This window comes from Cavia porcellus, unplaced genomic scaffold, assembly GCF_034190915.1.
Source record: "Cavia porcellus strain 051 isolate PalLab524CR breed Dunkin Hartley unplaced genomic scaffold, mCavPor4.1 scaffold_28, whole genome shotgun sequence".
NCBI classification, from domain to species: domain Eukaryota; kingdom Metazoa; phylum Chordata; class Mammalia; order Rodentia; family Caviidae; genus Cavia; species Cavia porcellus.
In genome coordinates, this window is record NW_026947511.1 from 29076112 (window position 1) to 29100538 (window position 24427).

A 24427-nucleotide genomic window follows, 5' to 3' on the forward strand; every position below is an offset into this window, starting at 1 on the left:
ATGCCTGCCTCATCATTTGTAAAGCAACCAGATTTGAGAGAGTGGAACTTGGTTCCATTTCCTTTGGTAAATATGAATAAAATAGATAATTTGTATTTTTAAAAAGAACCTAAATAGAAATGAAATACAGGTTTATGAAATTTGAAATCTCTGTCAAAAAAGTCACTAGCATGCCACTATTAAAAGAGGAGCACAGATGATACATTTCTAGGTAGATACAGATAGACAGATCTGTTTAGATCTATATCTAGAGATACACTATAGATACCTGTATCTATTTCAGAGGTTTTTTTTCATTTGTTTTGTTTTTGAGACAGGGTCTCATCATGTACTCCAGGCTGGCCTTAATGGTGATATTCCTGCCTCAGCCTCTGAGTGCTGGGATTATAAGTGTGTGGCACCATGCCCATCTTCTAGCTCAGAATGTTAGCAGTGTTTTGTGTGAGCATATACAGACATATGTGTGAGCACCCATGGGAAAGATCAAAAACGCCAGATAACTTAATGTTTAAGAGTATAACCCATGGACTGGTTTTATATCCTGGTTTTGCTAAAAAGAGTTACTTACTTTCTGTATGCCCCATTTTCTCTATCCCTGCAATTTCTGTTTCCCTAAAAGGCTGATTAAAAGATTAAATGAAATCATCGGGGGGCTGGGGATATGGCTCAGTGGTAGAGTTCTTGCCCTCCATTCATGAGCCCTGCCCTGGGTTGCATCCCCAAAACCACACACACACACACACACACACACACACACACACACACACAAATCAGTTGAAATCACACATGGAAATATTTAGTATCTGGCATATGTTGCACAGTACCTAGTATTCAATAAATGTTAACTATTGCTGCTATTAATGTAAACATATATATGACTTTTATATTAAAATCATATAGGAAATACTTTTTTAAAAATAAGCTTTTTAGTTTGACAAAATTTTAGATTTATAGAGAAGTAGCAGAGATGCTGTAGGGACTTTCTATGTTCCTTGCACTCATCTTCTCTTTTCTATTCTAATATCCAGTCCAGGATAGATGCCACATTGCATTTTGACAATAACATTTCTAACGAATAGTGTTGAAGAAAGAGTGAAGTCGCACTGGTAGCAAGCCAGAGATGGCTTTTGCTGCAGAGGGCTGTGAGAGTGAGGGGTGGCTGTGTATCAGCTGCTCAGTCTCTGGTGTCTTGCTAAACTGAAGGAGATTTTTGCTTTGGGGCCTGTGACTACCGTGTCTGCATTTCCAGTTCCTATGCTTCTGTGATAGCTTTCTCACTGCCCATCTTCAGTAGGGCACAACCATGCTGCAGCAAAAAGAGCCAGGACACCCACGTAAACAGCTATGTTGCTATAACGTAGAGTGTGTGGGTAGACACACCGGGCCGGCATGTGCCAAGTCCGACCCTGTGTTCCGGTCAGCAGCCTTCTCACTTTAGTCTCAGGGCTGACTGTGCCTGAGCTCTGACATGTCCTACGGTCCCTGGGGCTACTTCCGTGTGGGCTCCAGGCTTGGCAGAAGGCAGGGCCTGAGACGGGGGTGTGTGCGACTCATCCTTCATCACGGCCTGTGCCGTGGCCTGCAGCTCTGATGGTGGTGTACTGGAATTCCACACTTTCCGCTTGCTCCTCTCTGTCAACCCTGCTCACAGCAGTTGCCACACTTCCTGCGACTGGATGGAAAGGGAAAGAAGGAAAAGGTCATGTTAAAGCCAACAGAGAACACAAAGTAAGTGCAGGCAGAGGGTAGTTTTCTGCTGGGAGAAGAGTGCCGAGGACACGGACATCATTATTACTGACCGTGCTGCACCTCCGTGTGGTCAGTGCCTTTTCACACTGGCATGGACGCTAACTGACAGTCTGTTTTATTTTGTGGCAGCAGATTTGTATTGATTAAATATAAGCACTACACTGGGCTTCCACTCAGCTTCTTTTCTTTCGTTCCCAGAGGGATTCTTCATGTCCCCTCCATGTTAGAATGCACCTGCCTTCCCTGATGACTGAGTCCTTGCCTTTCTCTGCAGATGGCGTCTGGCAGGAAGGGAAGGCCTCCGGAGCCGTGTACAACGGGGAGGAGAAGCTCACCGAGCTGCTCGTGCAGGTGAACGCAGGGCCTGAAGGGAGCGTGCGGGCGCTCTCCCCGTGTGCTCGACTTCGCTTCTTCCTTGTGTCCTCACAGCAGCTTACTTAAGGATAGTGTTGCATAAAACCTTAGAACTTCACACAGGCTCTCTTCATCCTAACGTGAATTCAGGTTAATCTTGTCAGAGACACTTCTGGTCAAATGTTACTCTTCTAGGCTTTACAGAGGCTTCGTGGAGAAGGCATATTACTAGGAAAGGTACTCTGTCATTTGAGATTTTTATTTTTCATTTTTTGTTTATTTTTTAATTTTTATTTTAAAGAGAATAAAACCAAGCAAAATAAAACAGAATAAAGCCAATCAAAACAAAACAGTGAGACACAGGATTTCAAAACAAGATAATAGGAAATCAACAGTGGTTACCATATGCCTCTTGTTGTCTTGAAAATAGCTGCCTATACCTTGAGATGTAGTGAAATGAGGCAAAACCGAACAAAATAGAATGAATAAAAGCAAAACAATGACTGCAGTATAGGACTTCAAAACAAGATACTGGCAAATCCAAAATGGCTACGGTAACAGTTGAGATTTTTAACGGACCAATTCTGTTTGGTAAGAAGGAACAAGATAGATACAGTAATAATTTCTTCAGATCATATGACCTGAGAGATCATTCTCAGTCTTTGTTGACTTTAGAATGGTCTGTGGCCTCCTCCATTTCTGATCAAATGAAATTGTGTATGTGTGTGTGTGTGTGTGTGTGTGTGTGTGTGTGTGTGTGTATGTGTGTGTGATGTTGAGGATTGAACCCAGTGTATTACACATGCTAGGCAAGTGTTTTATCACTTTGATTATCCCAGCCCTAATCAAATTTATTTTTGAAGTCCAGTTCATCATGTAAATTTGGGGTTGTACTAATGATCTGTAAGGGCTTTGTGTTTGATAGTTAACTATGAACTGTGCACACCTTACTGTGTTGTAAGTTACTTCTGTGTTTAAAGTCTTTTTAATAGTTCCTCGTTTCTGTGGAGTAAAGCGCAAGTTGTGACGTGTCAGGGAATGTGAGTCCCACCCTGAGTCAGTGCCCACTTGTGTAACCTCTCCTGGTACCGTCCCACGTGAACACTTAGCTCCTGTCTTTCTGTACTGAATGCCACGTTCAGTCTTGCTGCCTTCCTGTCCTCACTGCTCGTGTTCCTTGTGATGAATTCCTGTTCCTCTCTCGGCGTTTCACTTAGCAGACCCTTTGAAGAGCCGTCAGCACATTGCGCTCTGCCTTCCTCGGGGTCTCAGTGCTGTGCACAGAAACCTAGTCTTGCCCTCAATAACAGTAGCAGCTTTATGCCAGGCACCTTCATCAGTGTTTTGAATGCAGTATGTTGCTTGCTTCTAGAACTCTGTAAGATAGGTTGCACGATTATCCCTCTTTGCATACAGGGAAACTGAGCGTCAGAGAGTTATTTGATATACACAGCTAAAAGCAATAGGCAAAGCTACGACTTTGAATAAGATCTGTTGGTGTCTGCTTTTAACTATATTTACACTTCTTCCCTTATCACTTGTAAAATAATTTATTTGCATGTCTAACTCATCCACTATATTTTGATTTTCTTGAAGGGGAAGAATATATGTCTTTCCAGCCTTTGGGCTTAGTATCTTGAAATTTATATTTAGTGCCTGAGTCTTTGTTCTGTGCACTGCAGCAGTAATCTTAATCTCACATCCTCTTGTGTTTCTTCACAGGCTTATGCAACCTTTGTGTGGAGTAACCCACTACATCCAGATATTTTCCCAGGAGTACGTAAATTAGAGGCAGAAATTGTGAGGATGGCTTGTTCCTTGTTCAATGGAGGACCAGATTCTTGTGGATGTGTAAGTATATGCAGATAGCATCAAATAATTTTACTTTTCAAGCTCAAAATGGAAGGGTTTATGTATTACGGATTGGGGATATAGCTTAGTGGCTGAGTGCTTCCCTAACATACACAAGGCTTGAATTCAATCCCCAGTTTTTATATATTAAAAAAATAAAGGTAGCTCATGCCTGTCTCTAAAGCCAGCTTCTCTGGAGACTGAAGCAGGAGGGTCTCAAATATGAGCCCATTTTGAGGAACTTAATGAGAACCTGTCTCAGAAGTGGCTGTGGATGAACCTCAGTGCTTTCTGGAATCAGTCCTCAGTACTGTAATTATATGACTGTTGTAGAAAGATGTAGATTGAGTGGGATTTAAAAACTTAAACTTACCTTTAAGTCAGTGTTTTATTCTCAGCAGTGGTTTTTTGTTCCATGCTGTTCCTGGTGTGTTTATTAGTTCTACTTTGGCACCATCCACTACTTTATACTTTCAGGTCTGAATCTTATTCTATTGACTCATTGTTTCGTGTTTGAATTGTTTCCTTGGAAATCTTACAATTTTCTAGAATGGAGAAACAGTTTTGAGGAATTGTCTTCTGTTCTTTAGCTTGTGTTGTTCTCAGTTGGGCTTTTGTTCTGAATATTGCACATACCCGCTTTCCCACTCTTCAGTTTTTTGCACAGTTACTGCTTTCTTTATCTGGACCCATCCTGGGGTGCCTGTTTCTAAACGGTCTATTTGTTCTGACACACAGTGCGTGACTGCTTGTCTGCCACCGTTTGATTAGAGGCAGGATGTAGCGAAGGCTTCATTGTGGCTGTGCTAGAATTTCTAAGTCTGTTCTTCTGAGGGTAAAGTTTTCTCTCTGTTCAAATAGAACAATGCATTTTGAACTTCAGTTCATCCTGCATTCCTGAATTTTCACTCAAACGGACAGCTCGGATGTGCTCTCTTCCTGTTCTGCTGATTTTCCTCAGCAGCCATGTCCTCCACTCCAAAAGAGGAAGATCGAGAAAGCCCTTATGTGTGCTTTTCTGAAGATTTCTGGGGCCTGTTAATGAGAATTCTCAGGATTTTTCTGATTCCCCAGTATTTCCAGAGTCAGTCAGGAACTGTCTTACTGTGCTTCTGTTACTTGTGTACATTATTCTTTGTTTTTTCTCCTGTTTGTTCTTTTTTTTCTCTTCTTTCCTTCCCTCTTTTCTTGTCTTTCCCTCCGACGTGGCTTTCCTTTCATTTCTCTTCAGTGTTAGGGATTGAATTCAGGGCCTTGTGTGTGCTAGGCAGCTCGTCTTACCACTGAGCTACATTCCCAGCCTGTTCCCCGCCCACCTTCCTTCCTTCTTCTCTCCCTTCCTTCTTTCCTTCTCTCCCTCCCTCCTTCCTTCCTTCCATTTATTGAAACATAATCTTGCTAAGTTGCCTAGGCTCTCCTTGAACTTGAAATCCTTATCTTATGCCTCAGCCTTCCAGGTAGCTGAGAGTACAGGTGTGCATCACTGCGCTTGGCTTGCTCACCCCTCTCCCTTCCTGCATCCCTCCTTGTCCGTCCTTCTTTCCTTCCTTCCTTCCTTCTTTCCTTCCTTCCTTCCCCTTTGCTTCTTGTCCTATTGTCCCCTTTCCCCTTTATCTCCTTCTCCTCTCCTCACCTCTCTGTCCCCCCTTCTCTTTCCGTTACTTGATTCCAATATTTGAAGTTTATCACATTAGATTAACTTTTTATCTGATGGTTGTTGTTACAGGTTTTGCATCTTTGTTTGTTTCATTTGTATTCATTCTCTTGGCTATTAATGGAAAGGAACTCTTTGAAGGAGTTTCTCTCTTCCATCTTAATATGGAAACCCAACCCTAGAGGCTTTTGAGTTGCCATAATTCAATCATATCTCTGCCATTGTGACTTTCTTAATGGCTGTGGCAGGGATCTGGAACGGTTAGAGTCTGATTCCTAGTCTCTTTCAACATTTAGACTTCCATAAGAGGACTAACTAGCTGTGGTATTATTTGAATCTTCCTCTCCCGTTTTTCCTGTCTCCTCTCCATTTCTCCTCCATTTGGATCTGTTTCAGTTTCAATCTCTGAAACTACTTTTGGTGAAGACAGAGTTCAGCATTCAGAGGTAGGATGCAAGAAGACTAGGTTATTCCTGACAAAGGGTCTTTCTTTGCTCATTCTTTGTTTTTTAACCTTAATCTTTCCTATTACTAATTTCATTTGCCTCAGTTACAGTGGATGAGAGGCAACAATGTCCCAAAAGATACTAGTTCTCATGTGGAGTATTCTTGGCTTGTGCAAATGCCAGTAGGTACAAAAAGATTTGAACGAAAAGTTCTTATTTTCTGAAATACATATGTGCTACATATATATGTTGGACAAACTCAAGTAATATGATAAGTAGTTAACTGAAAATGCCATTTTCTTCACAATTTCTGTTTTTCTTTGGGCATAAGAGGTGGAAAGAAGTAGAAGAGTTACAGCATTTTTAAACACAGAATTTAGGGTTCAAAATTTCAAATTAGCAGTGAAATTTAGGTATTCCTGCTTTTATAGTCAAAAGTACAATGGTATTTGCCCAGTATAAAACTAATGAGGTTGATTTGATTAGTTGTTGGCCTGCAAGTAGAGAATAGGGCACATGAAGCAAGTGACCAGGACTTTGGAAATACTTTTGCTTACATCATTCCTGGGCCTTAGTAAGAGATTGCTGAGCTGGAGACGCTTTGTGGTTTCCTTCGGGGCCTTTCTTCCTAGCTGGCTGGCGCACCATGTGACACGTCTCATGCTAGACCACAGGCCATGCTGATTTGTAGAGCTGACCTCAGCTGTGGCAGTTTGTCTTCCCCAACTTAAAATGCAGATATCTACAAACAAGTTATTTTGTGGATGAAGATAGACAACTTGCTGAGTCAAAACTTAACTCTTCTGAGTAATCTTCCATATAACTCCTGACCCCTGTGATTTTATAACCAGCGATATTTTTGTCCTGTATTTGGATATGAGGAAAGTTTAATAACCACTGTCTTTCATTCCATCTCACTTTATGCTTCATTAAGTAGCAAAACATAACATGTTTTACTTTGTGTCATCAAATATTAATAGATGACACTAAGGAATTGCTTAGGTATTTATTTTTCTCACCTTTGAAAAGAAAAACCTAATATTATTTGAATCTTTGGAAATGGTAAATTTAAAAGGTTGCCCTGTTAACTCAGTGTTGATAGCCTTTTGCTTGCTTTGGTATTAACTCATTCTCAGATGTTATCAAAATATAGTCAGGTGACTATGGCAGCTTATTTTGGTCATGGTTTTGTTTTGCTTACAGATAAGTAAGGTAACCAGCTTCTAAGTAGAAACTTCTTTTTTCTGGCTTTTAAACTTGTCAAAACCACAAGTTCACTCTGGAAAGTCTGAATGTCTCTCTGAAACCTAATGTTTTACACAATTTATTAGAATTGTAACTTCACAATTTCACGTTCTTTGAACATGCACTAAACTTTTAAAACAAAATCTGTTCTGGCCTGGGGATGTAGCTTAGTAACTGAGCGTGCCCCTGCGCTGAAGGAAAAGTCAGGAACCCTGCTATTTTTGAGTGGTATAAAATGCCATATCCTAAGTGAAAATTGATGAGTACAGAAATGTATGTGGATTATCAACAGATTGGATCTGAGTCAGTGCACGTCTGTCCAGACAGTGCTGATGCCCTGTTCTTTCTTCTTTAGTTTTCATTATTCTTCTGAACTAAGTCTGGACTTAGCAACAAACCCAAGTTTTCCTCTAGAAGACAGAGCGGTATCTGCCCTGCAGCATACATCCGAGTCCTCATTTCTCTGTGTCAAACCTTGTCAAGATCACTGTAGGCAGTACATGCTGATATCTGTCCCTAACTCACCACTGTGAATGGCATCTCTTCTTTATTTTAGATGACCTCAGGGGGGACAGAAAGCATACTGATGGCCTGCAAAGCTTATCGGGACCTGGCATTAGAGAAGGGGATCAAAACTCCAGAAATGTGTGTATGACGGTTTCCCACTGTGAGATTGCCCGTTTGGGGTACTGTATGTGGAACTGGGCCTAATAATGTTCCCTGCTTCTCTTCCTCAGCAGTTGCTGTTCTCTTTACCCCTGCCCTGATCCTTCTACCCTTCTTAACCTTTTACTTTGGCAGGATTCTAAATGGATAAGCCAGTTATCCTCATGGATCATTTCCAATCCTGCAAGTTTATATGTGTGTATACTACAAGTAGGGATGAGCTTTTCTTTCCAAAAGTGACAGAGTTAGAGGACTATATCTTTATATTCTGTGATTTTTCTTTTTTTGGTTTTTTGAGACAGGGTCTTGCTTTGTAGTACAGCTGGCCTTGAACTCACTCTGTAGCCCAATGTGGCCTTGAACTTGAAGCAGTTCTGCCACAGCCTCCCGACTGCTGGGATTACAGGTGTGCACCATGATTCTTGGCTTGTGATTTTAAAAAAAAATACTGTAAGTTATCTGGAGCCTAAGGAAAATCGTAGTTATCTTTAATACTGTGCATTTCTTAAATATATACTGCATTGGAGTGTTTCCTGGGAGTATTTCAGTCTGAGGCCTGTTTCAAGGAAGGAAGGTTTTAAAAGTCTCAGAGATTTGAGATTGTTGCTACCTATGGGCATAATTTTCATGATTGAATGACTGTCTCCTGTACAGTGTGCTTATACTACTGGGTTAATTTTTTTCTATAGCAGTCAGTGACTAAGGTTTTTTCTTTTTTTAATTGCTCATGGCTCAGGCTGTAATTCATACTTTAGTTTATAAGAAGAAATCATTCTGGGGCTGGGGATTTAGCTCAGCGGCATAAGCGCCTGCCTTGCAAGCGCATGGTCATGAGTTAGATCACTGGTACCGGTAAAAAAAAAAAGAAGAAGAACTCATTCTACCATTCTTGCCTCCTATGTGAATGTTTGATGTTGGGAACTTTATGGAGATTTTTTTTTTCTCTTAAAAAGAGCAGAGTAGTGAAAACGGTGGAATAAATAAGGGAAGCCTGAAGGCAAGTATGTGCCTGTGACTGGGTTTCCTCTTTCCACACTATTTGAAGTACTATTTCCAAGTGTGTAGGAAAAATAGGGATTTTAGTTTCATAGAATTATGATCTTCAGAGTTCGAGGGCCCATTGACCTGATGCCTGGCTGCTGCATTCATGTCCCTGCCAAGCAGCACACGTTCCTCTGAGAATGTGTATTGTGTCAGGAAACTTTTGCTGCTGTGATCCATTCCTCTGTCCCTGGACCTTATCCTGTCAGGCCTTGTTTATGCTTTGGAGCCTTCATACTGAATTACTTTTGGGTTCTTGTTCCTGTTGCCAGAACGATTTCCTAAGTAGCAGGGAAAAAGTTTCTACAGGATGTTAGCTGGCCTCTTTTTGTTTATGGTCTGAAAAGAAAATGATGTAAAACATTAACTTGAGGAAAAATAATCAGAAGTTTACTCCTGAAGGTTTAGATTAGCTGGCAGCTTTATACTTTCTTGAGTCCAGTTTTGGTCTGAGTTCACTCTTCTCCTCTTCCCCATCATCTAGAGTGGCTCCCGTAAGTGCCCATGCTGCATTTGACAAAGCAGCCAGTTATTTTGGGATGAAGATGGTTCGGATCCCTATGAACAAGATGATGGAGGTTGATGTGCGGGTAGGTCCTCTGGAGGCGGAGAGGTGGAGTGTGCATCATGTTGACTCCTTTTCGGTCACACGTGGGTGCCCTCCACCCTCGCAGAATTTAGCAGTCAGATCATGTGGCTCCTGACTTAGGATGTTAAAGACCTGTTTTTTACTTTCAGTACCATCACTTCCTCTCCCATTTATCAAATGAGCATCAGTGAACTTGCTCCAAGACTCATCTGTGGTTTTGATTGCCTGAATTAATGCATTCATGGTTTTTATGCCTCACATTTCTGCAGAACTTACTTCATAATTTCAGAATCACATTTGAGCTTTCAGATAGTCTATCTAGGTTGTCAAACCTGTAAACATCGTTGCATTTCACAAAGGAGGCTGAGCCCTTCCCTTGAGAGTCTCGGTGCTAGTGGACTGGGCCTTCACTTGGCTCCTGTGCCACTTAGCGCAGTACCGTCCCCCACACACAGTGGTTCTTACCTGGCGCTCTCGGTTTCGAGCCTGGCTGGGGTATCTGTGCCCTGCCCACTGGTGGGAGGCAGGCTCCTAGGCTGCTGTGACAAAGGTGGCACTAGTGGACCCAGGACTCTTACGTTAGTGGCCCCGAGTACTCTCAGGCAGCAGAAGAGAATAACTGAGCTAGGTTCTCGTTTTTTCTTTTGAACTGAAATCCCTAGGCAATGAGAAGAGCCATCTCCAGGAACACCGCTATGCTCGTCTGCTCTGCGCCACAGTTTGCTCATGGTGTGATGGACCCCATCCCAGAAGTGGCCAAGGTGATGAGAGAATTGGGTCACTGGGGCCGTCAGAATGAGACCTTAAAATAGAATCTAATGGTGTAGTACTTGGCAAGTAGAAGCAGTTTCGGATTATCGTAGCAGTGATGAATAGCTCTCATCAGTCCAGGACTGAGCCCTGCAGCTCTGTTTAGAGCCTTTGAAAGTCACTAGCTTCTACTTCAGATAACATGAACCCAAGGCTTGTCTTTTAACTAGATATTCTGAAATGGTATTCACTTTTCAGTTCAGATTAGGAAGAACTGTGCATTTAGGAACGGTCATCCGCAGGGGCCTCCATAGCATCTCCCCTCCACCCTTTGCAGGGATGTGCAGGACCTTCCCCTCCACCATCGCTGCCTGAGAGAAATCTTACTTGATGGTGCAGGGAATTTGAGGTCATGTACATTTAAATAAACTAGATATCACAATATAGATGGATTATTTTCAAGACTAAATACAGCGGATGGATAAACTTTCTTAGGAATGTCAAAAATAGCCAGTTTTTAACACATGGGAGATACAGTACAGAATAGCTTTGTGGTGATAGCAAGCATTTCCACCCATGTCCTGCCAAGTTTTTACTATAGGGCTGTTAAATGAAATTCTGTTTTGTTTTTTGTTTTTGGAAACTAGCTGGCCATCAAATACAAAATACCTTTGCATATAGATGCTTGTCTGGGGGGTTTCCTCATCGTCTTTATGGAGAAAGCAGGGTACCCACTGGCAAAACCTTTTGATTTCCGGGTCGAAGGTGTGACCAGCATTTCGGCCGACACTCATAAGGTAAGCTAATTGAGGAGACAGAATGCTGACCGTTATTTTAACTGTTGCCCACAAAAAATAAGTTGGCTAAATCATCACCTTTCACTCAAAGTGTCAAATTAAATCTGGCTTTTTTCTCCCGCCTCATCAGCTATTCAGATGATGCAATATATAATAAAAGTGAAAAGCAGTAATGAAAAGGTGGCTGTTAACTTTGTCTCATTGGCTGTGGAAATCTCCATCATGCCGATAGCATTTACCTGGGGTCTGCCAGCCTAGGCTCTTTACGACAAAGTCTTCTAAAGCCTGAGCTTGTTGGAGGTGGCCGGGGAGAAGGTGAAGGTTGATCTTGGAATTTGAAGAGAGCAGCTCTTAATACCACTGCTTCTGTGCTCTGGGGGCCTGGCCTGAGTGTCAGAAATGTGTTGGTAGAGGAGTCCTTTGGGAAAAGAAGCCCCTGTACTCAGGCCTCCAGTGACTGAAATGTCTGTGTCCGCCACCCTCAGCAGACTGAAGTGTAGGTCAGACGGGAACTCTTCTGAAAATACATCCATATGAAGAAGTAGTACTAGAAATCTCAGGAATGTGTGCCTTGTTTTATTTTGGGGATACTGGGCATTGAATGCAGGTCCCTTGCATTGACCTGTATCCGCAGCCTGTTTTTCATTTTGTGGCAAGAGCTCGCTGAGTTGCTTAGATTGGGCTTGAGCTTGTGACCCTCTCGCCTCAACCTCACAGAGTGTTAGGATTATAGGCATGTACTACCATGCTTGGCTGTGTGCACTTTGTTTGATTGTATTTTCAAAATTCCTTTTAAGCTAAAGACTTGTTTTTTAAACTCTAAATGATCTGCAATAAATTTTTATTCAGACTCTGTTTTGCCTTACCATCCAGACAGCTCCTATGTCCTTTTCTGTTAATCATCCATCTCTGTGTGGGTTAGGAATGAAATTGTAGTTCCGTGTTAGCTTCAGTTAGAGTTAATTAGGAGAGCCCATTTTCTGTGAGGAAACCAATTGCACAGTACATGTTCAAGCTGAATTGAAGTGTTTTTGGATTCTGAGCACCACTGTATTCTTAAAAAGATGTGTAACATTGAGCAGAAAGATGGGAAGGGATCAGACTGATGTTTAGTTGCTCCAGGTGGCTTGGATTTCACTCTTACCAGGCTTCCAGTAGAAATTATCTTTGTTTGTACCCTGGCTTACCAACCCCAGAGAAAGATTTTAAATAAGGACTGTTTCCTGTTGGATGAGAGAGGAAGGAAATCACTCACTGAGCACAATGCTGTTCTCTACCTTCTTACTATGACAGAGAACCTGAACTCTGTCCCTTAAGTTCCTTCTGCTCATGAGCTAATCTGAGCCCTTGGTGTGAGTGGGAAACATTACCAAGATCTAATATGTCAGTGGTGTGCTCTGGGCCAGGGCCTCCAGGCCCAGTCTCATTCTCACCTGTCTGTTTCTCTCCTAGTATGGCTATGCCCCCAAAGGCTCATCAGTTTTGTTGTATAGTGACAAGAAATACAGGAAGTACCAGTTCTTCATTAGCACAGATTGGCCAGGTGGCATCTATGCTTCCCCAAGCATTGCAGGCTCACGGCCTGGTGGCATCATTGCAGCTTGTTGGGCCACCATGATGCACTTCGGTGAGAATGGCTATGTTGAAGCTACCAAACAGATCATCAAAACTGCTCGCTTCCTCAGATCTGAGTATGTATGGAAGACGGGGGTTCTTTCCGCTTTGTCTCTTCCTTTTTCCACCAGTCAGCCTTTCAAGGCAGCTGCCTGGCTGCACACTCATAACCCTGCCCATTTGCTATCTCCTGAGAGACGAAGGGTTTAGGACAGTGGCTTAGGAGTTGTGCAGACAGGAAGAGAAGGTCCCTACTCTGCATGGGACTCAGGAGTTGGGGTTTGGCCTTGGGATATTTCTAATGTCTGTCCATGTTTCTGATCTTCATAAGAACTGTGATCCCGGCCTAGTCTTTGTGTGGAAGATGAGAAGACTAAAAACCTCAGAAGGCTAGAGGGTTATAAGGAAGACTTGAGATGATTAGAGAGATGCTGAGCAGCGGAACATAATGTGGCTGAATTTCCTGTTTGTTTTCAGACTGGAAAATATCAAGGGCATCTTTGTTTTGGGGGATCCTCAGTTGTCAGTCATTTCTCTGGGCTCCCATGATTTTGACATCTACCGGCTGTCTAACTTGATGACTGCTAAGGGGTGGACCTTGAACCAGCTGCAGTTCCCACCCAGGTATGCTTGAAGGACCTCCTCTCTTCCCTGTGTCCATGGCTTTTGAAAAACTTGGGGAGCAAGCAAACCCGATACAAAGAATCTACCTGGTAGAACCCGGCTCTTCAGTAGCAGCAGTATTTGTGGGATTTGTCTCTTGCCATCTGGAATAATTAGATGTAAATAGTTAGACGTTTAGCTTTCACCTGTGGCAGAATGAGGTGCCAGCCTCCTGATACAAGTGCTTATTTATAAGGTTTCTTCCCTATTCTTTAGCTTCTGTAACCCTCTAGTCCATCTCCTACACAGCCTTCAAATTGCTTGTATAAGGTACTTATTACCTGGGTAATATTTAACTCAAAACCCTCAAGAAGGTGCCTGAGGAGTCAGACTTCCTACTGGGTTTTTTAGTCTTCTAAGGTGCCTTTAAATGTTCCTCTCCAGCACAGTGGGTCAGTTCAGCGTCTTTTATACAACAGATTACCTTTTCATAGGTTGCTGCCATTGCTAGCCCCATGTGGACTTCCCCTTTGCCTCTTCACAATCTTCTATATTCCATCAGAAGCTGAGTTTGTTTCTTCCCTTCCTTCAAGGCTCCAGCCGTATAGTCCTGTCCACATGAGGACTCATCATCTAAGATAAAAAGCATCCTATTGGTGCTCATATGGTTAAAGCAGTTGTGATTGGCAGTTATAAGGGGTGGGACAAAAACCCAGCTGTGCTTATTCTTAGATGGTTCCGGGTCATGCTGAGAAGCCCTGATACCAGCTCTGCTTAGCAAACCCAAGTACAGTATTGGAGATCCCCAATTCCAAGAACTGGAACAGTAGAAATAATCTGAAAAGACAGCCAGTAAATTGAGGACTGCTTTATTTTAAAACACTTTTTCCATTTTCAAGCTTCATCTCCCTTTCTTCTTCCATAGTATTCATATCTGCATCACGTTAGTACATACACGGAAGCGAGTAGCAATCCAGTTCTTAAAGGACATCCGGGAATCTGTCACCCAAATCATGAAGAATGCTAAAGCAAAGGTCACAGGAATGGTAAAGACACTTGGAGATTATTTCCCCCCCTTGGAAATTTAGGTATTGATGTGGGAGTTTGAAAGAATCAGACAGTTGGAGGCTATTCTTGGCTGAGCCCATTATTGCCTGTGAACCTCCTTCTTGTTAGTTTATTGTTGCCAGTGACCCCTGCCTCGCCCATTCCTAGGTTTGATGAGCATGTCAGATGAGATCTACTGTATATAAAGCACCTTGTGAATTTGAAACTGCTGTACAAACATAGGTGGCAATGTCCCTTTGAAAAGAAATTTTTGACATAGACTGTAAACATGTTTTTTTTTTTTTTGCATTTTTTCCCCAGCAAATTTTATAAACTAGTTCCTTTATATAGAAGGGGAGACTGGAAAGTACCTGTGAAAACTGTGCCACTGCCAGCTGTTTTTCTAATGGAATGAGACCTAGAAGGGAAGTGGACAGGGGGTGTTGTGCTTTGAAAGCTAGGATGGGGAAAAGGGGATCATAATCACAGCTTTACCCTTGTTTCTGTACTTGTCACTAATTCATCCTTGATTGGTTTTGTAGGGTGCCATCTATGGCATGTCCCAGGCAATCATTGACAGGAACCTGGTGGCAGAAATCTCCTCGGTCTTCTTGGACAGCTTGTACAGCACGGATGCTATAACCCAGGGCAACCAGATGAATGGTTCTCCGAAACCCCGCTGAGCATGGGCCTTTACTGGTTCCTGAGGATCCTGGCCTTCAGAAGGTTCCTCTGGGTGTGGAACAGGTCACTCACAACTTTGACATCTTATCTTGCTCCATAGAGCACAAAGATAGGCCATAAGACAACTTGAGCCTCAGGATTCTTGTTCCTCCTTTTGTTACTTTTTGTGATTTTAAATTTGAAGACCTTGGGGCTGGGGATTTAGCTTGGCAAGCTCTAGGTTCGATCCCCGGTACAAAAAAAAGAAGACCTGGAAGGATTTTACTGTATAACGAACCTATTCTGGTTAGAAATGTAGTAGTAGGAATTGTTTTAACCATTTCTTTCTTTAACTTCTCTAGTCCCCCCCCCCCCCCTAATCATTGTGTGGTGGCTCTGACCTGGAGGGAAGCTATGCAATCACAGAGGGTCTGTTACCCAGGCAGAGGCTTTAGCTAGCCAGGTGGGAGGCATTTATGTAACAGTGTTTCCCAGGTGAGTGTTTGGAGCACCTTAGGTGACAGGCTTTCTCAGCCCTGTGCTTAGAGTAGGTCAGATGTCTCTGGTAGAATCACTTCCACTGCAGCTTGCTCTGTTTTTGCAGGGTACAGGTTGACCATAACGTACCCTGTGTGTGGGGAAGCATGGCTGCTCGAGTAGCCATGGCAGCGTTTATAGTGCTCCACTACTTGCAGGCCCATTTGATAAACAGTCGCCTCTGTTTTTGGAGATGCTTATTTGAAGTGATGCTCCCATTACCTTGTTTTCTGTAGAATAGGATGAGAACATGGTTATCAGAGGATCAAGGACTTTCTGGCTGTGGTCCTGCCTCCTTGACTTGGACAGCGGCCAGAGCACACCTAGCCCTCTCCTGGACCTAAGATGAACAGACACCAGACCCTTTTCTGTACTTCCTGCATGCCATCATAGGTGAACACCCAGTTTCAATTATGTGTTGCCAGATTTGGTGGCAGTCCTCTGCTTCCCATTGCCTTCAGCCATGTGATGAGAGTGTGCTCACTGAAGGAGAGCTCAGAGCACCTCCGCAAGTGGCCTTCACTTACCCTAAGTGGGTATGAGGAGAGTGCAGGGAACATGTTTCCTCCATTCGTGTGCTCTTCCTGCCCATTTCCCTGTGCCCAGCTTCCAAAGGTACTTTGGCAGTTTATCCTCAGGCACTGGGTACCCCTCAGCCCTTGCTAAAAGGGAGCAGTGTAGGATTAGGTATACATTTGGGAATTGGATAGTATGGTGGCGAGCAGACATTGTGGCCCTGGGCCTAGGAGTCTTTCATAAGACCAGCTGCTCAGGGTGGTGCAGGGACAGGAAAAAATTCTGTACCCACTTGCTACTCTCTTCTTCATGTCTGGGGGCCCCTGATCTAGGCTGAGTCACTGTCCTGCTCTAGCGACATACCATGTGCCTTTCTCTTAACAGTGGGCTCTTCTTGTTCTGGCCCCAGGGAAGTAGACCAGACTTTGAGATTTCTGTGCAGATTGGAGAGAATTTAGAGCAAGTGAGGAGGGACTTGGCTCCCTTCACCTTCTCAGGGACTCCTGAATATGCAGGTTCTTCTGCAGATGCTGTCATCTGCCCCCCTCACTGGGGAATGCTGGCTGAGGGCACCACAGCCACCAGACTTTCCCCCAGGGCCGTGTCTTTGCAGAGCTTGTGTGGTCCATGCATGCATATGTGCATCCCTCCTGTTTGCAATATATTGTGGGGTTCAAGAATGGTGGGCTGTTGGGTATGTCAGGGTAAGGCGAAGACCTTTAGGACATAGGAATCGTATGCTTCCTTCAGTTGCTGGGCTGGTAGGTACCTCCTTGAGAGAAGCTGCCATCTAAGCTGTGAAAAAGTTACCCTGGTCTCCAATTCATCATTTTGGAGGAGGCCTAAAGACCCAGAGCTACCAGCAGGTACTATTACGGCTGCTGGCTGCTAAAATAGAAGGCCATGCCTCACAGTCTCTCTGGGATCAGACCCTAAGCTGCTTACTTCCTCTGTGCTGTAACCGAATTAGTGCCAGGGGCTGATGGCGTTTTGAAAGATACCTATTACAGCCATTTTAATTTCTAATTAAGAGTCTTGGTTTGATTTAACGCTTTTGTAGGCTTTTCATTTTTGTGTGTATTTGTGTGTGAAAGCACAGAATACCTGTTCTGTGGCAGGTAGGATGTCTTAGTAGTATCATGTTGCTAGCAGATGTGAGATTGGCCTCTGCACCCCATTTTATACTTGGAAAATGGTACTTGCCTCTTTTAAGTCTTTTCTCTAACCTCCCTCTGCCTGTCTGCATGTTCCTTTCCTAACTGCAGCAATAATCTCTTAAAAAGCAATTAAATAATTAAATATCCTAAACTGTACTCACTGGATGGTTGTATTTGTTTACTTGGGCTGCTGACGAGAGATTGCCCCCTGCTGGGGAAAGCATTATGCCTGACCATTGATGCCAGGGCCAAGGGACTCAAGCCATCTGCAGGCCCGCTGATCTCCAAGCACACAGATAGCTCAACAGTCTCTCTCTATACCAGGAGTAGTCATGACTGTTTTGAGGCAGACTGGAATGCAAGACCTTAGTTCTCCAGGAAAAAAAGGTCCTTTCTTATATTTTCTGCCATCTTTTGCTTACAACTTACTGATGGATTAAGCCATCTGGGTGGTTTCTAGCCAGCCTGGCACGTGGCTTTGCCTGCACAAGACACTGACCTCAAGCTTAGTATTTGGATGGGGCCAAGTAGAGCTCCTCAGATGATCTTCAGATGTGTAACTGCTGGGCATCTTGTTTCATTCTGAGTGAAAAAACCGAGACTCCCCACACAATTAGTCAGGATATGATCCTTCTCATGCAGGCAACCTGCTTTATACTTGGGCTTTCAGCCCTTTCAGGGTTTGCTAGAAAGCAGACAAGGAATGATGTTTTTGCTGTGTTTCCTGCCAGACAGCCTGGTACCCTGAACACCTGCACACCCTGAGAAAGAGAGGCCAGCATGTGCTTGCACTGGGAGGCTGGGCTGACCTGGCAGGTAGCACTTGCGGGTGCTGGTGTTGGCCCTTGTGCTGTAAGTCCCTTTGCTGTGGTTTCCTGGCACCAGTGAGCAGCGTTCAGCTGGACCCAGCTTGACAGAAGTAATGACTGAGACCAGCTCTAGCCCAGGTGGGCAGAAGTCGGGCTTGGAGAGCCTTTTCTTGATTTGAAGCCTTAATGGCCTTACTTCCACTTAGGCTTTAATCCCTGTCATAATTTCTTCTCTGCCTAATATCCTCCCCAATAATTGCAGTTATTTGGATTAATTTTAGAATAAAGTTATTTATTTTTGAAAAGTGTCACCCATGTCTTTGAACCACACAAAAGTGTCATACAAATGCCAGAGCTGAATTTTTCAGCCCTTGACCCATGATAAGCAGCAGAGGCAAAAAGGCAGCATGGCATGGTCCTTAGCTCCATGTCTGGTGTCTTCTGCACTAATCCTCGGTTTTTAAGTCAAAGCATACTTCGAACACTTTAGTTAGAAGTGGAGCAGGTAAGAGCACTGTCTGGGTCTTGGACTTGATGTTAAGTTCTGGAGAGAAGCTGCCATCAGTGAAGTGTTAATGGGCCAGAATGGGCTCCTGCCAACCCTCTTGACTATATTTATTACCCAACCATCAACCTCTGCCTCTTTTTTAAGTTGCTCCTTAAAGGAGCACCTCGGCCCAGCTGGCTGGTTGTGGCCTTGCAAGATGCCTGCTCCACGTGAGCATGCCATTGTGGATCACCTGGGCCCAGGGAGGACTTCAGGCTAACGTCATTGGTGGGAGCTGCTGGGAGACAGGCTTCCTCTCTGGCTTGGGCACATGTGAGCTGGTGTGTGTGGCATGCACACTGGGTGGAGTATGCACACCGGGTGGAGCAGAGCACATCGGAGGATGCTTCTGTCCTGGAGCTGCTGGTTGACAGCCGAGAGGAGCAAATGTGTCTGTGACTGCTCAGATGGTACAAAGCCTGCCAGCCCCTACCTGCATTTCTTTCTACCCTCTCTTTACAGAGCAAAAGCAGGTGAGCCCAAGACCTTGATAAGATTCTAACAACTTTGGACACCATGAAGATTAAAATGCTCCCCTCTGAGGTTTACGCTAGTATATTAGGGTTTTCCAGGGAAACACCCAATTCATGTGGTAAGGAAGAGGAGATTGCCCAGAAGAATAAATCACTTCTCTTGTCATCTCAGTAGGAACAGGTATTTTGTTTTGTCCTGAGAGGGTCTCACTGTATAATTCAGACTGGTCTTGAACTCACTACATAGCTCAGGCTGGCCTCCAACTTGTGACCCTCCTCCCTCAGCCTCCTGTGTGCCTGGACTGCAGGCGTGTGCCATCACGCGGGGCTGCCTCTCAGGAATCCTAGTCAGGCTTTGAGGCATAACTCCGTCTCCTTTCTCACAAATCCCCGTGTTTGCTAAGGTCATTTCTTATGCTGCCATCCATATTGACTTGAGTTCATCCTGCCTAGTAACTAATAGTTTTTCTGCTGGGTTCCCAGATGATGATAATCCTGAAGGCAGGATGTTCAGCTCCTTCCCTTTCCCCAGAACCTGGATGAACGCCTTATACAGAGTAAGTGCTTTCACTTAAACGCCTGTTGGCCAGAGTGTAGCTCAGTAGCAGGGTGCCTGCCTGGCGTGTGCAGGGGCCTGGGTCCAATCCTCAGTGCACACACAATGAAAAGCTGAGTGCTTACTGATTCCAGTTTGAACTGACCTGTGGGAAAAAGTTTCTAGAGCTTAGACCAGTGATAAAGTAGTTTTATTGGGAACATCAAGGCACACGCTTCTGAGACATGAGATGGGATTTGCTTTAGGATCCTGGGTTCTAAGACAGGACTATCTCACCCCTCATGGCTCCTTGAGAAATTAATTAGGGGCAAGATCCAGCCAGGTAAGAACACCGTTACAAAGAACACCACCAGGGTTGCCAGGAAGATGCAAAGAAGGAGGAACTTCCTCAAAGCAGTGAAAATAACAAAGCTCCCAAGGATGAAGAGAGGCTTGGGGAAAAGGGCTTCGTTCCTGGTGCTGGCAGTGACGCTGCCATCTTTCTGCAGTGAAGACTCACCCCTCCACAGGGGTGGTTCTGACTGCAGCAAGGTGGGGGCCTCTCGGTTCCCTCCCTGTGTCCAGTTCAGCCACCCCTGCCCTAGGACTGCAAAGAACGGAGGGGTCTAGGTCATGGACACTGCTACTTGTTCGATGAAGCTGGCCAGGTTTATGTCCCGTTCTGAGAGGCCCGCACATTCGTGGGTGCTCAGGGTGATGTGCACCTGAAACAAAACCACAAGTTCAGGGCCTGCCGACTCTGGACTGCCTAAGAGAGGCAGAGGATGGCTACTATTAGGCCCTGCCTCAGTGAGAGCTCCAGAGCAGCAGGTGATCGCTGACAGTAGCCGGTCGCTGGGGTCTCTCCTGGGGATGGTAGCCAGTCACTACTGTGGTACTCTCCAGGGGACAGATGGTTACCACCATCTTTCGTGGGGACTGTGTACCTGATGGGTCTGTACTATGCCTTCCCTGATGGGACACTGGATGGCAGGAGCACCCTAAAAGCTAAAGACACTCACAGACCACTGTTAGGGGCTGGGGATTTATCTCAGCAGCATAAGTGCCTGCCTGGCAAGCATGAGGTCATGAGTTCGATCCCCAGTACCAAAAGAAAAAAAAACCTGCCGACTGCAAACTGCTATTGCTTCAGATACCCTCATACACCCTTAGCAGTCCAGACTTCTAGAGCTCCTGGCATGTGGCACGCATTTAAGGACCCCTTGAGCAGACAACATTTGCTATGCATAGATAGTTGGAGTGCCTAGTTATTCCTATTTCATTCTTCCCTACCTCCAGAAAGATCAAGGGCATCTAGAGCTATTGACAGAAAGTGAGTCCTGTTCTACGGCATTGCCTGTTTCAGCTTTTAATGTAGTGTCCACTTCAAGTGCACGTACTCAAGGTTTTTAAACTCGCGTCTGCTTCATTTGCAATGAGACTGCCAGCTTGGGAAGGGTGTTTACAGTAAGTCGAAGGTGAACAGAACAAGACTGTGATGCAGTCCCACAGTCGGAGCCTTCCGAGTCGGTGTTCTCAGAACTGGAGGAGCAGAGCACACGAGTGCCTGCCCCCACTCACCTTGTTGTATACGTTAAACCATTCAGGATGGTGATCCAGCTTCTCAGCCTGCAGGGCCACTCTGGTCATGAAGCCAAAAGCCTGTGTGAATGAGGCAAAAACTCAGGTTAGTGTCCTGAGAGAAGAGGTGCCTGGGTACCTTCCTATGGCCACTATAAGCCCTAGACCCAGAAGGACAGACTTGCTTCATACAGGGACTGCCCCTGGCTCTAGTCCTTTCCCAGGGTCCTTCCTTTCCTCAGGCTGGAAGAGGTGGCCTTTGTAGCCGAAAGATGTCTCCTTAGGGTCACTAGCAAGGCGAAGAGCACAGGAGGTTAAAGTTCTGCCAACCTCTTGGCTAGCTATTAAAATGTCATTTGATGTACACCTGTTCTGTGAGTTCCAGCTAGGAAGGCCCCAAGCCCATCTTCCTGACGCTTCAGTTATTCAGGGATGTGACTTTTCCTCATAGCATCCACAGAGACGAGCTTAGCGTGGTCAGCCGAGCTTGGCCACCAGGACTTTAAGCAGGGGAACAAGTCTTCATGGTGCTCACTGCCCCAGCATGGCCCCTATCCCCTCCCCCGACGTACCCTGTTGAAATCTTTGAAGTGGAACTGCTTGAAGATGGCATCACGGCCTTCCAGCTCGTTCCATCCCACAGCCCTCAGGTTGGGCAGCAGCTGGTCCCTCTCCTCAGCACTCAGCCTGTGGGCTTTGCCAGCCTAGAAGAGGAAAAGCACCCAGGCCCCAGGGCATTTCCTTCTATGGGTCAAAACAGGGCCCCAGACCTTTGGGGAATTCAGGTAGCCTGGGCTGCTGTGACAGTCACAGATGACCTATCAAAGGGCAGTGGGGCTTTAAGCAATAGACAGGAGCTCTGAGGGTGCTGCCCTGCCCAGGAGGTGGGGACTCAACTTGTTCACCAATAGGCCCACAAGTTTTGGGTTTTGTACTCCTCAGAGAAAGAATTATCTCAGAAAAACTGTAAGCCTCACAGAGCCCACTGAAGCCCACTGAAGCCTCACAGAGCATCTCCCCAACCAAGATCAGTGAGGCAGTAAAAGCAAAATGCATCCCAGATCAAATGCATTAGAACCCAGCCTCGCAGGAGCACTGTCCCAAGCCTCCAAGCTCTCTCTGGGATGGATCTAGTGTACCCTGTCCATCCCATGCCTGACTGCGGAGGACAAGCTGACACTTTGAGCAGTGACGTGATGTGTGTGGTGTTCTCCTCACCCCTCAGTGACACACAGGCAGTTCTCAGCGTGATCTGTGTGTCCGTGTCCAGCATTTTAAGTAGGTTTCCAGGTGGCTGAGCCACACTGTTGTTGACAGCCCTCCCCGATAGCCACTGCTCCTCAGTCACAGCCTCCGCTCTGAGTTGCCAGGCCTAGGTTGTTGGACTTTCTGTCTTCTGGCAGGTTGGGGAGCTGGGCAATAACTGTTCCAAGGGCAATCAACAGTCTCAGTGCCCCATGCTATTTGCCTGCCATGCCAGATACCCTCAGGGCAGCCAAAAGTGGCAAAGTTATGGCTATGTGTGGACCCTCAGAGGACTCAATGAAGCAAGGGTCAGTCCTGTCCTTTGGAGGAATCTGAGTGGAGGAGAAGGGACAGACCCCGGGCCTGGACTTCCAAGACAGAAGCATGTCATGGCAATGGGGAGGCAGTGCTGAAATCTCTGGGAGAGAGCGTGCAGGGGGCAAGTTTAGGTTACAGCAGACTTGACGCCTTGGGGTGAGCAGGACTGTGGCACAGGGGTGCCCAAGGGATACGCCAGTGAACACCATGGTATTAAGCAAATGTCATTTGTAGATCTAAAGAGGCCTGTGAGGGCCCACAGTATGAGATAGCAGAAGCACTGCAGAGTTCAGAGCTCGCAGTCTGACCTGAGGGGGCCTAGTCCCCCTCTGTCCTGAGTCCTGGCTGTGAGTGGCTGCAAAGGTGGCAGCAGAGATCCACAGCACCGCTCAACACAGGTCTCTTTCCAGAGGTGGCCAGTTTCGGTGGCTGCCGGTTCCCAGTATCCAGGAAACCACCTGTCAGCCAAGGCTTCAGAACCACTGTTTACTTTATTGGCTTCTCAGAAGGCTGGTGGATACCAGCTAGCTGGGGGATGGGGGGGGGGCTCCCTTATCTCCTCTGACATCTTCTAGAGCCTCTCTTGTCCCATGACCTGGGGCTGATCAACAAACCCTGGAGGCTCTAGAGCCAGAGGGGGAAGGGCCCTGTTTGCTCAGTAAATCAGGATGAGGCCCAGAGCCCCCATTCGCAATCCTGGTGCAGAGCGGTTACTCATTACCCAAACTTGCATCTTTGGGGCTTTAGTGCCCCTCTCAGGGCCCCATGTCCAAATTTCCTCGTGTCGTTGACTGCTCTGGCTATTGTGAAGCTTCCTGGCCTACGGGCGGCAGCTCGGCCTGGAGGGACAGACCCTGGGCCATCAGCGGCCAGCTGCAGGCCACAGACGCCATAGAGGCGTGGAGGTGGGGTCTAACGCCCAGGACAGTATCGGGTGCAGACCCTGGGGTGCCAGCCAGACCTCCCACGGAAAGTGCAATCTGGAGGGGACAGTGAGCAGCACCCTCCCGTGACTCACGATGTGGGCCTCCAGCCCTCCGCCCCACACCGACGATCGCTGAGCCCGACCCCGCGCAGCGGCAGAGCGAGCCCTGGCCCAGGAATCAGGCGCAGCGCGGACTCCCTGCTGGCCAGGCCCGCCCGCCAGCCACCGCCCCTCTCCGGCCCTCGGTGTCCAGCGGATACAGTCTGCCAGGCCGCGGGGGCTGCACAGCGGGATCAGAGAGGACCCCCCCGCCCTCCCTCCCGCTGCGCCCCGGTGCAGACCCCGCTCACCATGTCTGCGCGCGCGGGCAGCAGGTGGCGGCGCGGGGCCAGTTGGGCAGAGCGCACTGGGCAGCTCCGGGGCGGGGCCTGCTCGGGCCGCCCCCAGCTAATGATTAACAGCGGCTGAGCTGGGCTCCGCGCCTTCCAGCACTTTCGTCGCCACCTAGAGCTGCCCTGCGTGAGGGGGGCCAGGCTGGAGCTTGCTGGCCGCCCCTGCAGGCTTATGCCTGACCACTTCCCTGCTGGGGGACACCGGGGCGCCCGCCACACCACGCACTTGCTCGTTTTGAAGTGTTCAGATGTAACTGACGTAGAATAAATCGCACATATTTAAAGGGTGCAATTTGACATGCTTTCCCCATAAAATCATTCAC

General features: G+C 46.1%; 2 protein-coding genes across 6 annotated transcripts in view; one reads left to right on the top strand and one right to left on the bottom strand.

Moving 5' to 3' along the window:
- Positions 1-17435, top strand: part of Sgpl1 (sphingosine-1-phosphate lyase 1) — a 41687-nt gene extending 24252 nt beyond the window's left edge. For all 5 annotated transcript variants that reach the window (XM_063238622.1, XM_063238624.1, XM_063238621.1 and 2 more), the window contains exons 6-15: positions 2024-2100; positions 3826-3954; positions 7856-7944; positions 9491-9596; positions 10258-10356; positions 10993-11142; positions 12595-12833; positions 13234-13380; positions 14285-14405; positions 14949-17435. In XM_063238622.1, coding sequence (XP_063094692.1) covers positions 2024-2100; positions 3826-3954; positions 7856-7944; positions 9491-9596; positions 10258-10356; positions 10993-11142; positions 12595-12833; positions 13234-13380; positions 14285-14405; positions 14949-15089 — 1298 coding nt within the window. In that variant the 3' untranslated portion in view covers positions 15090-17435. The remainder of the gene's footprint in view (positions 1-2023; positions 2101-3825; positions 3955-7855; positions 7945-9490; positions 9597-10257; positions 10357-10992; positions 11143-12594; positions 12834-13233; positions 13381-14284; positions 14406-14948) is intronic.
- Positions 17436-19832: 2397 nt separating this feature from the next.
- Positions 19833-24218, bottom strand: Pcbd1 (pterin-4 alpha-carbinolamine dehydratase 1). The gene is made up of 4 exons (XM_003473594.5): positions 24063-24218; positions 21797-21928; positions 21225-21305; positions 19833-20368 (listed from the first exon to the last, which is right to left on the bottom strand). Exons 1-4 carry the CDS (start codon positions 24063-24065, stop codon positions 20270-20272), a joined length of 315 nt encoding a protein of 104 aa, XP_003473642.2. The 5' UTR covers positions 24066-24218; the 3' UTR covers positions 19833-20269.
- Positions 24219-24427: the final 209 nt, after the last annotated feature.

Bases quoted from the DNA above. Each gene is read 5' to 3' on its own strand.
- Pcbd1 (XM_003473594.5), bottom strand. The intron at 21,306-21,796 runs GTACGTCGGGGG...TCATTCACACAG, and splicing joins ACTTCAAAGATTTCAACAGG to GCTTTTGGCTTCATGACCAG. The intron at 20,369-21,224 runs GTGAGTGGGGGC...GTTTTGTTTCAG, and splicing joins GGTTTAACGTATACAACAAG to GTGCACATCACCCTGAGCAC.